The 16048-nt window shown below is 42.8% G+C and overlaps 1 protein-coding gene across 9 annotated transcripts in view; it reads right to left on the reverse strand.

Annotated features, from left to right (window-relative positions):
* Positions 1 to 16048, reverse strand: part of fbrsl1 (fibrosin-like 1) — a 286306-nt gene that overhangs the window by 80543 nt on the left and 189715 nt on the right. For 8 of the 9 annotated variants that reach the window (XM_073465902.1, XM_073465900.1, XM_073465905.1 and 5 more), the window contains one exon: positions 11950 to 11979. The exons of the other annotated variant lie outside the window; for it this stretch is intronic. In XM_073465902.1, the coding sequence (XP_073322003.1) occupies positions 11950 to 11979 (30 nt within the window). The remainder of the gene's footprint in view (positions 1 to 11949; positions 11980 to 16048) is intronic. 9 annotated transcript variants of the gene reach the window in all.

The following is a 16048-nucleotide window of genomic DNA, read 5'->3' on the forward strand; positions in this document are numbered from 1 at the left end:
TTTATCAGGTGCACCACTCCCAGCAGAGCTCCAGAAGTGGGCAGCAGCTGCCTTGAGGTTACAGAAGCAGGCTTGGGACTGAGAGGTCCCAGGTTACAAGTGCTGCTAAGGTACTGGGGCCTCACTACAGAACAATGTCCTAACTGCTTGTCAATTCGTATTGTATTCGTAAATTCTGTCTTCCTATTTCAGAAGCAATTCCGAAACCCACAGCTATGTCCTATCATATCTTGGACCTCACATCTTATATTAACTTAACCATGACGTCGAACTTAATTCTTCAATTGGCACTCATCCCGTCATACCTGTATGTGTGTTTAGAATATAAGAGACGGCCTGTTATCGTGTCAATGTCTGTCTCACTTCAATTGCGCTTGGCTAGCTAGTTACTGCATGGACAAAAAAAGATTCAGTGGCATTAATTGTTGGTGGAGGATAGAATATGTACCCATTAATACAGGGTCTAGGAAATGTAAAGCTAACAGGCTAACAACAGTGTTAGCTTTTCCAATCTACAAGTTTCCTAGGAGGTCACTGGGGAGGTCACAGAGGAAACGATTATGGGTAATACTTCTGATGCTCTAACAATCCACAAAGTACCATAATAACTGCTGCACCAGCTCCACTTTCAGGGTTTTAGAGCATTGGCTAAGTGGGCTGAGCGATAATAATAGCGTCAGTAGTATTCACTCGATAAAGTCACGAACCTAGATCTTGATTAATGAATGACACGCTGTACCAGTCACTCAAAGAACATTGATTAGCATCCTGTTACCATGGAAAATGCAGGTTCCAGTTAAGTGACTGGACACGCCTCCCGAAACAAAAAGGAATCACGACAATGCCAAGTCATTGGCTTGGTCGCTGAATGCAACTGGGCTGAGAATATTTTTAGATCCAGAAACAGTAACACTGATTGAGATCAACTCTCAACTCTAAAGCAGTCATTTATTTTCAATACTAGGTCCATCAGCTCAAAAAGAAATACTCTCAGTCATACAAAGAAGTCACCTACAGTGTATCAGCAAGTATTTCAATCCTGCTGGGATTTAATTGATTTAATTTCCACCGGTAAAACACCACTGGAGTAAAAACAAACAACACTGTAGGAAAATATTGAACATTATTTGGCATGCCAAAACTAATGACAACAAATATGACTTAGTTAAACACTGCTGTGACATTATCATTGCTATAAGTCATTAACTGCAGATAAATGTGAGCATTGTAATCTAATAACATGAGCGCTTCTGGCAGCAGACACAAAGGTGATGGCAGTAGGTCAACCTGCAGGCAGTGACTCTGTATCATATCACGCTGCCATATTCACGGTGTGCACACGCATGACTAGCAGGCTGCCCAGCGACCCGCGGCCTCCCAAGTGATGTGGTGCGGCGCGCATGGCGTTAATGCTCCGACCGGGTGTTGATTGAGCTCCCCTAAAGCCAGTGACGCATGTTGCCTTTGTTTGGCAGCCGTCCCGGTGTAAGAACTGGGGCCATATTCCGCCTGTCAGTGCCATGTGTTCGCTCTCCTCAGAGCACAGCGGCTGATGCCACTCAACCACCACCCCCTACCTCCCACCCCCTGGCATCTCTATGGGCACCCCAGGCCTAGCAGGTCTGCACTAATGAAGTCAAATTAATTTAATGGATGCCCGTGCCGCCTGCGTCTGTGGCGCTTGGCACGGGGACAGTTTTAATGCCGGTCTCTGTCTGTGGCTCTAAACCTCATACATATCCAAGAGCTGCTGTATCTCTTTGCCCAAAACTGACAAGCATATCAGCTGTGATTGTGCCAATGTGCCCCGCATGACTCAGCATTGGTCTTCAGTGCCCATAAAAACTAAAGTGGCAGGGAGAGTTCTGTAGTTAACTTCGGAGAGAGGCCAGGTGTGTCCACTAATTAAAGCTCACTGAACAGGCAAAGGGAAAATAACTTGCAAATGAACATGAGTGACAGCCATCGTTAATACCTGCTTCCCTCTTCCCCTGAGCCTAAAAATCCCCCCGTTAACTTTTATGGGCGCACCTTTTGATACAATAATAATTTTTTTCTCCTGTAATCTTTCAAGCCGTGTACCTTCTCCCTTAGCTGGTTCAGATCAAAGCAGGCTGGTTTTGTGCATAAGGGACTGCAGTGGCTGGGGCTTAATTGAAGGCAGCTGGCCCCTGTGTGTGTTTGGGCCTGATCTCAGCGTGCTCTCCGGGGTTCTCTGCTTTCCACATCACATACACATTCGCCCACGGAAAGTTCCCTCCAGAGCCCGAGTGACGCGAGGGCCTGCAGGGCTTGAGGTCTGGCAGTCGCCAGCCCATCCACAGGCATCTGAGTGTTTAGATTGACTTGGAGATGCTCAAGTGGTTAGCAAAAGAAAGATGGAATATGTTTCTCTCAGTGGGTGGGAGAGACGCTCAGCCTCAGTGCCCACTTCCTTTACTGTCCATCATCACCACTATGAGGGCTGCAGATGATCCTTTCTTTAAAGATGCAAGGTCGTGTAACTTGGCTTCAGTAGGAAATAATTGGTAAGCGGAGACAAAATACAGAGAAGAAATAACAAAGGCCTATGACTTCATGATTAATGTCGGTCGGTTTTCCTTGTAAAATTTCTACAAAAAATATGACTAGAGTACTACTTTGCTGACTGGCCTCTTTGTCTGAGAAGGGAATAGATGCTTTGTAAACATTCTTTTCACAGCCACAGTGGGCCTAAGCTCCATTTACTGATGTATTCCTGGCCTGAGAGGAAGCAGCACTTCTTCAGGGAAACATTATCCATGATGGCACTGATTCCTAATAACAACAGGGAATTCTATATTTATCCTTGATTGCATGTGCCATTTGTTGTGGAGGAAAAGCAAGTCGTCTTGCATTAGGAAGCCTTGTGCAGACAAGCCAAGGCTGGGACAGACACGAGTCTTGGTGCGCCAGCTCTAAACGCGCACAAAGTCTGTCTTGCATTTCTAGCCAGAAGAAATGTGCAAGTAATTACAGTCCAACTATGTTTATTGAATAAAAACCCACTTAGACATTATGTTTATGCACGATCAGAAACACTCAAATCTTACATCCACGTACACAAAAATATTTGCGTCTTTTTTCTCTTTCCACAGAACATCTGCACCCAATATGGAGTTGATTTAACTTTTATTACTCATGTGGAAAAATGTATATTGTGCTTGGATTGTTATTCAAACACAGGCCACTTGAAAAACATTGAATTCTGTGCAATGCTGCTTTGGTGCACAGTGAACAAACTGAACACAAGGTTAGTCTGTCTAGCTGGCTGTTTAACTTTGTGTGCCACAACTGCTTTCTCCCTGGGCTATGTGTTATGCTTTACTTGCTATTAAGTGGTTGTGCATTAACCGCAGTCAGATTGCATCATTCAAAACATATTACTTATAAAGTGACTTCAGGTTAATAACATTAAACAGGTTTTATGTTTTGTGATCTAATTATTCTGAAAGGTAGATGAAGTTATGCAACCAATAAAAGCTGCAGCCCTCTTAAAATTATACAGCAATCTTATCCCATTTTCTTATTGGAAACATTGATAAACTGCAAGAAAGAAAGCAGTTGTGTACTTTCATTTGGATTCCTAAAATTAAAATGTTAACAGCAGGTCCATCAAAAAAATATGTAGTCTGAAAAAAAAAACACAGCTCTTACAGTATCCTGCAGGTATATACTGTACCAGATAGATGTAATGTGACACCGCAGCCGGTGTAATACTTCACCACTTGCCTTGTTGATACGACATGCCATGCTTTCTCTATCACTGTATCATTGAACTGACGAGATCTCTGGCAGAAAATTGTGCAATCGAGCGTTTTACCTGGCTGCAGCTGAAAACTCTCCTATTACAGGACCAGGGCTCTCAGGTGGGAAAAAAACAGTGTTTGAGCAAAACCACCTCTAAAAATGGATCTGGTTGAGGTGGAGGAAAAACACACATCAAACCCTGGTGTTCATCGAGGCAACAATAAGTCCTTCAATAACAATGATCACAACCTGTTGAACGTGGCTGAGTGGTGACAAGATTTTCTCCGAGAGTTCGCAGAGCGCTGGCGTTTGAGAAACAGAGGGGCAGGGTGTGTGTTATGGTTTTAACAGAACAAAGGGACGACTATTTCTTCTATTAACACTCTCTGCCAACACAAACAGCTTCACTGAGAGGAGGCAGTAAGTGAAAGAAGATTACAGTCTTGATGCCATGTTATGTTTTCACACCTCTCCTGTTCTGAGTGGCCTGCGTGGTTGTGCTCACCACAACCCTTCTATTTTCATCCGCAATGCCAACATCAGTGCTAACCTTTAAGAAAGAATGTGGATCGGGCTATTGGGTGCCACATCAATGACGCCACAGCCATGTTGACTGTCCCTGCGTTGCTGTATGACATGCATTGCTAGTGACAAGCCGTCTTTGCTGATGTCAGTGTGCTGTGTCTGTTGGCTGGCCCTGCAGAAGCTTCAAGTTTTTCTCTGTCATCACGCCTCTTCTTCCCAACATGCACTGGGGCGGGCTTTCACCGCTGAGCGTGCCCTTACACTCACTTCCCTCCCAGCTTGTACACAAACACATTCTGCGAACACTAAGGGCATCCTTCTTCACTTTGGAGACAAATCCAAATGTGCTCGCTGATCACCGCATACTTGTGCGCTAAATGCACAACAGATGTATCGCTTGACAACCACAAAATGAAAGAAAAAAAACGAAAAACATTTGCCTGCAGAGCACACATGAGTTGGAGTTAAGCAGGAATGCACATGGCGAACAGCTCGATATAAATTAAAGAGATAAATGTTTCCAGGTTCATGGTAATAAAGAGATGTGAGGAACATCATGAGATGTTTATTTCTGGCTGATCTACAAAGCTGGAAGTCATCATTATTTTCTTTTAAAAAAGTTGATTATGGCTTAACTCCAGTCTTAACCTTAACCCCGAAACTTACTGGAGGCCTTACAACCAAACATTATTGAAATAACAGGGGACTGGTTAATCATTCACGTTGCACAATGTTACCTCTTATTTTCCCCTTTCTGTTTTGTTTAACTTTCAGGCTTTGCTAGAAAGTTCAAACTGCGTTGGACAGAGGAAGCGACAGAAAAAGAGAAAAAAGAATGAGAGGATGAGGGAGGGAGAGAGAAAGACAAAAGCAAGTGGAGAAAAATGACATCTCCATATTAAGGCCTGTGTTGCCGGTGTCAGGTCTAATTTCACAGTGCCTGTGGGGAGCTGAATGCAACCAGTCAGCTCTGGTCTCATCTCGTTCCTCCTCCATTTTGAATCAGGGCCGGCGAATCCCAAAGCTGGGGGGGAAAGGAATATTACTGGCAAATTGGTTTTAGATTAAAGGAGGTGGCGAGGCATTCTGCTTTCTCAGCTCTTTCCCAGGTGCACTTAATCTAATTTCATTAAAGAGATGAGGACGGATGATCACTTGTGTCGAAACATTAAGCCGGTCCATTTTTCCCGTCCATAAAAAAACGTTAAGGTTGTCAGCGGCCTGGTGGGTGGCCTGTTTGTTATTGAATATGATGACTCTTGGAGACCAATCTGAGTCTTGCAAAACAGCGGGGGTTGAGGATGGGTATGTGGGAGGGGCAATGTACCTACATGAATATATATTATTGCCGTTTTCCTTTTCCAAGATGGCGGCAGAGGGGAAGACATAAAAACGCTGGAAACAGATAGAGAGCAGGCAGTAAATAAAAAAAGAGGAAATACGAGGAGGAGGATGAGATTTGAGAAAAAATAGAGTGGTGAGGGTAGTGGTGGTGTTAACGGATATGTCTGAAATCCCCGCAGCAGGCTTGTTTTTCGTTACACCGCTAACTTCACAGGGGCGTACCCCTCCCCAATACATCAGCTGGGAGGATACCATTAGCTGACGAGCCATTACTGATAAGCCGGTAGAGACGTTCCGACGCGGTGATATGGCATTCATTCTGCACACAGCAGGAAGATAAGCGGGTAGAGGAGGAATTAATGTGTCAATCAGAGCCTGTGCTCTGCCCTGGCAGATGAGTACACCGGAGCCATAAAAGAGCTCATAGACAGGATGTGGTAATGGTCCTTGGAGACTCCCCCGGAGACAGATACACTTTCTGCTGAGTGACTGCTCGGCAAATAGGACCAAATAGAATTAGCCGACCCGGGTGTCCTCCACTGTGGCTATGGTGATGCGGCAGCAGTGGCGGCAATGGTAACGCACCTGACACGAGGCCACTGTGTTAAGAGCTTCAGAGAATATAAGCGGCTCATGCTAACGTCTCGCGCACAGACAGCCACTGTATTATTTGCACAGGAGAAAGAATACAGAGGAAATTGGAGGAGCCAGCGAGGATGGCAAAGTGGGGCCTAACGGAGATAGGATGACACTTCAGGAGAGTGCATGAACAAACTGAGAAGGGATAAATCCCACTCTATTTCTTTCTCTGCCTCTCCAATGACAGAAAATGATCGTCTTGACTTGGAGTATCTCAGACATGTCAGAGATTGACAGGATTGGTTGGCTGATAGATTATAGGTGGAGAAGGAGGGCTGAGAAGATTTTTGCTAAATTTATCGTGGTTGAAAAGAGACTCTGATTAATACTTGGTGTTAAGAAACTGATTAGTGCCAAATGTAGTCCAAATCACAGAAGCTGCAATTTTTTGATAAAAGATAAAATGTGTGACTAAAGAGCATCATAATGAAGAGGAAAAACAAAACAAACGGCTTCACTTATAATCAGAAAAGAAACAACAAACATGAAACATTTGAAACATTTATCACAGAGTTCACAGAGCTGACCCGAATAAACATTCAAAATAAGCCAAGTATAAACATATAACCAAGATTTATGTAAAATAACAAATCTCATTATATCAAATACTGTCCTCGTGACGTCTTCTCATCGCAGATGTCACCGGTGCACAAGCCCAACCATTCACTCAACACATTTTTTGCAAAGCACTAAACAGCTACCACGTGTCCTGGGACATCTAAGTACATTCTAATCAACTGACAGTCACACAGGGACTTTAAGTGGCTCAAAGTATTTGGATCAAGAATAAAGAATAAACAACGTTCCATAACATGGCCTCAGACAGACTTGAACACAAATAGTCCCTGTATTGCCAAGCGATTTACTCAACATGTGGTTTGCTCCTTCAGAAACATCTAATTTAGCACGGCTATGCGCAAACACACTGAGTGTTGCTTTATTAATATAAAAGGCAGCAAAGAAAACGTTCTCTATAAGGAATCCTTAACTACAGTATGTGGGTTTTCCCCTGTGGTGCAGGCATAAGCTCGGCTATTCAAGGTCAGAGCTGTTATTTTTTTTTTTAAAGAACCAGCATTGAATGCATGTCATTGTCAAACATCATGTAATCCTGGACATCAGACAAATGGCCTCCCAAGAAGAAACAGCGGTGATGAGAACACAATACCCAGATTGTGATTGCTTGTTTCTTCAAGGCTGCGCCAATCTACATAAAGATCCCCCTCGCAGCAGCCTCGTGCTGAACTGGAGGTGACCTGGCAATCTCCGTAGAATTCAAGTCTGACATGTTCTGGAAACACATCACCGCATGCTAGCTCAGGGACTGCTTTGATACAAGCGAGCTTCACAAGGTGCAGCAATCTAAACTGACTTTGCTGTGGCAGCAACTCGTCAGTTTTATTCAAATACAGTGTAACTGATTGCACCCTGGGGGCACACCTGGAAGCAATATTCTAATTAAGTTAATCTGTGAAATCCTGACAATGTGGGTGTTCAGGTGGCTGGTAATCTGATGTGAAAGGAGTCTTTGTTTTCATTGGAGAGATACGAGAGGAGCTGGCACCTGTTTCAGCAAAACGTTGCAGAAAATTATCGCTGTCGAGTTATCCTGAGTGCGGGCAATTACAAATGACAGTGTTTGTCTTTCCCTTCACGAAACCCGATTTTTACACCATCGTTTTTTTCTCCTGCTTTTGGTGATGGCCTGTCAAGGTATTCTTTTCCCAGTCTTCTTCTTTCGTCAGCAATTTGCTCTGGATGATTCGCAACTCTCATCAACTTGATTATGATGTTTCTGAGGAAAGGAAAAGGTCTGCACTGCTTTAGCCTTTGTCCAGATGTTCCTTTCTTCTTGTACTCTTGGCAAACACATGTACATAAACAGTGTGTTTTCAAAGATTCCACAACACTGATACTTGTTTTGAAATATGCTGCCATTTAGTTATATTTCCTGTTGGCCACAAATGAAAGATTTTGCTTGCTCAATAAATCTGCTTTTGGGGATTGAACATTACCATCATTAGAGCAACAGAAAATATCAATACCTACCTTTAGGCCTCTATTCTTTCTTTAACAAGCACTCAAACAGGGCATTCACACTGTATGTGAATCTGTTAATTGGTTGCTATGTTTGGAGTGGCAAAGGTCCTTATTACTATATATAATGCAGTGTTTGAAATATTGATTGCTTTGGTGTCAAGTAGTTATAAAGGAGTTAGAGAATGGCTTTTTTGAATTCCGTTTTGTTTTTTCACTCATTGTCCATGTATGTTTGTAAAATTAATGTGCATCAACGACTCCGTCGGCCAGACTAAATGCTGGCCATGTACATTTCTGCAAACAACAGATATGTTGTGACTTGTGCGTATGCTAAGTTAAGGTACAAAAACTACTTGGTTAGGGTTAGGAAAAGATCATATTTTGACTTACCGGATTCTCTTACCACAAACACGGCTGGAAGGGCCAGGGTAAAAAATATTGTCAATGTTGAAACGCCAGGTCAAACTGTGGTCTCTCTTTTGGCCGCCGTCTCACCTAGATGTCATGCCACCACCTTCTCCCTCCGCCCCCTGACATGAAAGTCAGCTCATATACATGTAATGTGAACGTGGTATGACGCATATTGTTAAAATATTGATGTGAAATGTATAAAATGTACAAACTGAATGTATCTGTGGTTTGCAGAAAAATGCCATGCAGTTTCATGCATGGCTGCTCCATCACATACCGTCTGCTGATGCAAACCTAATGCTAGCCAGTAGCGATTTCAGAGATTACTTATGGATATATTACTTCTTCATCTTTCTTCTCTAAGGACTGGTTCAATCATAAAACAATACTGCCATGCCCAAATGTACATTGAAAGACCTTTTTTTTTTGTTAGTTCAATGCACACATTAGTACTGTTTGAAGATAGACATGAAAAAATGTTAACCTCTCCTTTAAGCACCAAGCTCACTTCCCTCAATACCAAGAGTAAGAACTGAGAGTGAAAACTAAGAACTGAATCCAAAGCTCGAAGAGACACGAAAAAGCGAGTAAAGGATCAGGGAGTGAAACTCAAAAGTTTTACACAAGCCAAGATACCTGATGACATGACTGTAACCTTGGTTACAACTTTTCTTGCTGACTATCATTCAATAACAGTATTATTTTGCTGTCTATTGGACTCACATTAAAGATTTAGGTATCATGTTTGGATGAAAATAAATAGTTGTTTTCACTGATTGCATTTAGTACTAATTTAAATAAGCCAGTAATACATCTACAAATTGCATTTGTTAAAGCTAACACACCACATCATGACATATCAATCACAAGTAAATGAAAAGAAAAAAGCCTGAACTAGAGAAGCTGCAGTCTGGCTCTTGACAGCGCACTGTGTAATAACTGGTACAAAATTCAACAATCAGACAGCTGAAAACTTGGCAGCATGTCTAATAGCCCACCATATCTTGAACTGTATCCCAGTCCACCTAAACTGGCTGACACAAGTGGTGCCAAACGCCAAATATGGAGCTATTTTACAGAGCAGACAGAGGCTGACACCCAACCAACAACATGGCAACACCGCTGAGTTTGTACACAGCATTGCTTGTTTTTTCTCTTCTCTTTCGTTTAGTAGTGTTGTTCAATATCGTACTATCAAACTTTTATGTATTTTATGTCAAAATTTGTGACACCATATACAACTGTTACAAGTCTCAAGTTAACTGATTGAGCAGGAAGGAAAACAAAACCCTGAAAAGGAAACACTCCGAGAGCTTCCCTCCAACTTTACTTCCCTCTCTACCCCCCACAGTGATGCCAGGGAGCCGTATGGAGACTGACAGGCCTGCTACGTCTCTCTGTCGTGTCAACTAGCAAGCGCCCTCGGTTCCTTCTCGCTTCAATGAAGAGATAAAAGCCTATTGACTTGCCAGGCTACAGTTAATGCAAATTGGGCCTGCTATCAATGTATTATTTATAGGGAGAGCGGCAGACATTTCCACAGAACTGGGAGCTAAGCTTACAGGAGATTAGGCATGCTATCTCATTCATTTACCAGGGAGTAATTGCTAAACTGTGGAGGAATTAGAATGCGTGAGGTTCCCCAAAGGCGTTTCATCTTGTAACCAGGTGGCTGCCATCAGACAACCACCTCTGAGTCTGGGATAAACAAATACACAGAAGTGAAACTGATAGACTACATCTGTCAAATTGTCAAATGGTTAAAACTTGATGATGTCACTGCTAAAATAATATGCAGGCACACCAGGTTGCTGATGATGCGAGCTCGTTTTCTGTTTGCCATGTGGTTAACATTTGAGACTTTTAAAGGAAAATACAAATTACATTTAGCCACTGTTAGTAAAACATTCTAAACCTTTTAAAGAAAACGTAGAGGTGCACTGTGTAAAGACCGGCGACCAGTCGAAGGTCATCCAAATAAAATAGGGGGCAGTATACCACCAGAGTAACTGCCAACTGCTGCTCTATATACTCTTTGCTGGAGCTATATTTGGCTGTAGCTACTAACTGCTGTTAGCTAGCTCAGTAAGCTGTGCAACTAGTGGCCCCAGAGCGTCGAGCATTATCAGCGGAGGAAAACAGTGTGTAGACCTTGGATATTTTCACATCTCACTCGGTGAACTGAAGGTTTATTTTGATCAAACCAGAGGTGACTGTTGAAGTGCAAACTAAGGCTGCGTTGTCAAGTTTTATTTGGTTTGTTTTTTGTTTGTATTAGTGTGTGTAAGTGCATATTACGATGAGATAACAAGGCAATTAAGCTTGACTTAGAGAAATCCACAAGAATATTTCCTTTCTTAACATTGTTGCAAGTTTCTTTTCTTTATCTATTACACACAAAGATAAGAGAGATTTTGAAATGTGGCGAACTCACAACCATCTCCCAGTTGAAACTACGGCTAATACTACTGGACAAATTCCTCTAGAAGTACAAAGTGGTATTGTGAGACAGGATAGGCCAGGGCTAGCTGGTTAGCATGCAAACTTCAGCAGAAATTGCCATTGTAGACACATCTGTGACATAATGTCAAAACTGGGGCCATATCCTTCAAACTGCACCTTTAGAAATAGAAATAAAAAGGCACCATGTGAAACAGATCCTAATTCATTTTGTTAAACAACTCGCCCCGTTTTCCAACTTTAACCTCAACTTTTGAGAACAAAGGATTTCTGTGATTGGAGCATGATTATCATCGCAAAACTCTCAAATGTAAAACTAAAATGAATAAATAAGAGGCATAAAGTGGAGATATGATTTGCCCTCTGGTATATGAGAGAAACAAGCAAATAGAGGTAATACAGTGTGTGACCCACAAAATAGTAGCATACACTATGATCTAGGCTAGGAGGCATACTCAAGACATATTCAGGAATCCACATATTATAGATGCCACATCTTTTTACATCACAAAACAGAAAGGTAACAGTGAAAAACAGCTTCTTTTTGTGCTACATTTTCTTGTCACTTTCTTGCTCTGTAAGATGCAACTGATCAACAGTGGTGGGACCGGCGGAGTGTTTTTTTTCCTGCCCCCCTCATCTTTTTTGCTAACAACACACTATGACTGTCTTTCTCCTTTTAGTTGAGAGCTCAAATTTGTTATTCACAACTCTGAGCCACTTCATGTGGCGGGTGAATAAACACAGGAAAAGCAGCCTTACCTTGTCGTCAATGTCACTCTCGCTGTCACACTGTAACAGAAAAGAGACAGACACATGAAATATAAGGAATTATTCATTTGGCTCCCCCCAGTAGCCCATAATCAGTGCAGATGTTATTTTTGTGTGCAACCTCTCATTCACTGACAGCTTTCAGTGCAAACGGCAGAGGATGAAGAGGGAAAGGAGAGTGTAGTAATCTAAGAGAGTTTTTCATGTTTGAAAAGCAGCACAGCCGCACTAAACGCCATTCTGGTGTTTCTGCTGCAAATTCAAATCTGTAAATTTACAAAAGATGAAAAAATGAATAACACTATACACTACTGGGTTCTATTATAAAGAGCCTGTTCACTGACTTTGCATTCAACTGCAGCTTGTCATTTAACCTTTTAAGAGTGCTTTAAAATTGGACGATAGTATCTCAAGGACAGAGAGAGCTCAGACTCTCTGAATACTCAAACACAGCGCCTATTAAGTGTGGTATTTCAAATCCACCTTGTGACAAAGCAGTCTTTAATTTGTATGTCAGATTTCCACAGAGGATAAAGGAACTAAATAATAAGAGAGGTTGTATTCTGAAATATGCCTTGTCTGGCACAGCCAAAGGCCAAATCACCATCTGTTCAGTAAAGAAGTGAAATTGTTTTTTCTTTAACACTTCAAATATTCACCAGTCAAATCAACCTACCATTAAAATATGAAATGAACAGGCTTATATATCTTGAGAAGAGGTGCTGCCTCAGTAAAAAAACAAGAAAAAGAGAAAGTCAGGCCTTGTAACTGACAAACAGAGTGCCAGAGCCTTTCATTCCTGACATGCTCACAGACAGAAAACTCTTTTTCAATGGTAAATGGACTGTATTTGTATAGCAAATGATAAAGAAAACAGGATTTTTTTATTCACTTTAGTCTAAAAAGTCTTAAAATTAAGTCAGCTCGCAATAGATATTTAACTTTTTTTCTTTCAGGTGGATTCTTTGGTGATCATAACACACATCTCATCCTGTCGGTTGAAATACTTTTTTATGGTAAACCACATTCCTTAACTTAAATCACAACGTCCTTGCTTCTGTTTCTCACACTGAGTTGTCACTAAACGCTCTTGGCTGGTAACTCTCCGCCCCGGGACAATAGAGAGTGAAGTTGTGGAAACAGGAGTGGTCGAGCTGCAGGCCAGTCCCACTGGACCTCACAGCAGGATACACGAGGAGCAGAGCAATTCAAGCGGAGAGCCACATAGAGAGGGAGAGGGCCCCCGGTGAAAAACTGCCATCAATCTGTCAATTAAGTTCCTGTGGCAACATATTTAAGTGGACCCTCTTTATTTTGTTTGACTCCCTTTCAGAGCTGGGCACAATGAGGAGGGAGCTGGGTCAATGGAGGCACAGCGGCCCTTTGTTGCGAGTGCGGTGGGTCCAAATGTATAATTAAGTAACGAGAGTAATCAGTGCGAGGGCTCAGTGGCCAAGATCTCTCAGGAGAGGAGAGTCGGAGGGGGGCTTCCATGCTCTGTGATTCATCCTACTCTGACAAGGAATACAGCAGGAGTCCTTGCTGGCAGAAGCTTTAAGAGAAAAACATTGTGGCTCAACCCCTTAGGAGTTATGTTACTGTTGTGTTTGCATCTCTATCTGCAGAATAAAGACTCAAAGACATGCCTGAGCTCCTATTGTTCCTACTGAGGCATTCTTATACAAGACACTGAATAACAACCTAGACCTATTGGAGGATAAATACAGTGAAATGATATGTCCAATATGAGGCTCTCTACTTGCTGAAGTGATTGTTGTTTATCGTTTGAAAGCATGTCGGCTAGCATCAAGAAAATAAGTGTGAAAGCGAACGAAGGCTGCCTCACAATCCTGTTGTAGAAAATGTCCCTGTCCCTTGTATTGTGCTTGTGTAAAAATGTTTGAAAGTGTGGTTATTTATATTAGAACAATATTAGAAATGCCAAACAAAAATATGTTTGTGTTTTTGTTGTACACATTTATAAAACCATGTTGATTACTTGCTCTAAAATAAGGGAAAATGGCCCATACTAGGTAATGACCACTAATAACAAAATGAGAAAATAAAACTCTTTAGTATTAACCAGTATGTGCATGCCCACATGTACTTGGAATGGAAAATGAGTAATATTGGCCACATTTCTATGCAGCATGTCTTCTTTTCTCTGGGGGAATATTTGCACACCCTCATTTCTGGGCTTTACAGACCTTCATTACAGAGTGCAAGGCATTAGCAAGAGAAAGTGGCTTAGGCTTCTTGTCAATCAATTCCCCATTCAGACTAAGGATTCGGGACAAATTAATTGTCAGCCATTTCTGTTAGCGCCACATCAAGACCTGTAATCACCACCCATTTTTTGCCTCACTTCTGCACTGTGGCATTTTATCTGAAAGGAATTAAATTCAAAACAGTGTTTCCGTCCATCTTACATCCACGAAAAAAAAGGAGAAAATTGATCCAATCTCCAACTTCGCCCTACCCCCAGGAAAGTGGTGTAAATGTATTCTTAGCATGCAGCTGAACGGATGACTTCCATCTCACAGCGGTTGTGAGTTGCTCTCTATTACTGGGGACGAGTTTAAACCCAAGGTGATGGAGATGAACAACTGGTTCGGTCTATTCCCCGGGTGCATGCTTGGCCTTGTTGTTGCAGCGGTAGCCGCGACACTAGAGATGAGGCCTCACAAGGCTGGAGCTGGCGAGGAGGAAAAATAATATCAAAAGAGCACAGCATGGTGCTTATCCTTTTACAAGAAGCATGCACTGCAGCCGAGTGTAAAGAGGAATACTAGCTACGGCTCAGACAGAGACAGAGGGAGACACAGCACAGCAGGGGAGAGAGAGGCAGGTGGAAAGGGGGAACAAAACAACAGCAAGAACAGGCAGGGGGGATGCTATAGAGATGAAGGGATGGACGGATGGAGGTAGTGTTAGAGCAGTTTTTGTCAGTATTGTATGCGATTGCCCTGTTGGGCTATTGCACTTGGCTGAGTCAAAGAAAAGAATACAATGAGCCTATAAAAGTACAAGATTGGCTCATGTTTGTAAGTGCGTGGGTGTGAGAAGAGGACCACGTCATTTAGCACCCCATGCTTCTTTGAATATCTACACCGGGTAAAAAAGATTTTCAATGAGGCCCCTACACGAAAACCAAATGGTGAAAAATGCAAATCCACAAGCCCAAACAGAAAGCTCCCTAAACAGCACGTCTGGTGGTCAGTGGGGACTTTGTTAAAATCGTAGAGATATGCAGCTCACTAAGCTGCCTGACAGGAGCCAAGCCCCTAGAGGTTTGTGTCTCTCATAGATGTTCACAAACCAAACAACCCCCCCTCCAAAAAAGAAAAAAGAAAAAAAAAAAAAAGGAAAACAAAACAAAAAAAACATACTGGCTGGCTCTTCAGAGGCAGGGAGCAAGCAGCAACATCTGCACCTGGCAACCGCCAGCTACGAAGGGTAACGGGGGACTAGCTTCAGTGGATGGCTCATCCACAACCCTCCCTCCCAGCATCCCACCCCCTCTCCAACCCTCCCTCCCCCTCAGCCAGCACATCAGACGGATGCGTTTGACATTTACACAGCTTTCAACACTTCAGAGACAGGAGATTTATTCCGCCAGCGGCCCTGGCTGGAGCCAGGCCTCGACCTGGGCTGGCCCCCATGACGACCCTGTAGCTCAGCCCTGAAATGAGGCAGGGCTGAGAAGAGAAGAGAGAAAAAAAAAACAGAGAGGGAGGGAGGGATGGATGTCTCGATTCTCCTGGACATTTTCTCTGGCAGATTCCGATAGACGTGCAAGGGGAAGACAATAAGCGTCGCGCATCCCGGAGCACATTAAAACGACTGGCCAAATTAATCACACAGTTCCACTTGTCACACTCGGAGGACAGTCTGCCATGAATTCTGCCTCAGAGATAGAGAGAGGAACAGAGGAGGAACTTGCCTGGCTACGCAAATGCTGGCAAGGCGTCAACGACTGTCTGTCTGAATACTGATCGCAACCCTGTACTCGCTGCAAGAAAAGTAGAAAAAATAGGCAAAACAAGAGCTGCCTGAGCTGCTGGCATTTAAGTGTCACTGTCGGTTCCTC

Source organism: Pagrus major, chromosome 5, assembly GCF_040436345.1.
Source record: "Pagrus major chromosome 5, Pma_NU_1.0".
In the NCBI taxonomy this organism is placed as follows: Eukaryota; Metazoa; Chordata; class Actinopteri; order Spariformes; family Sparidae; genus Pagrus; species Pagrus major.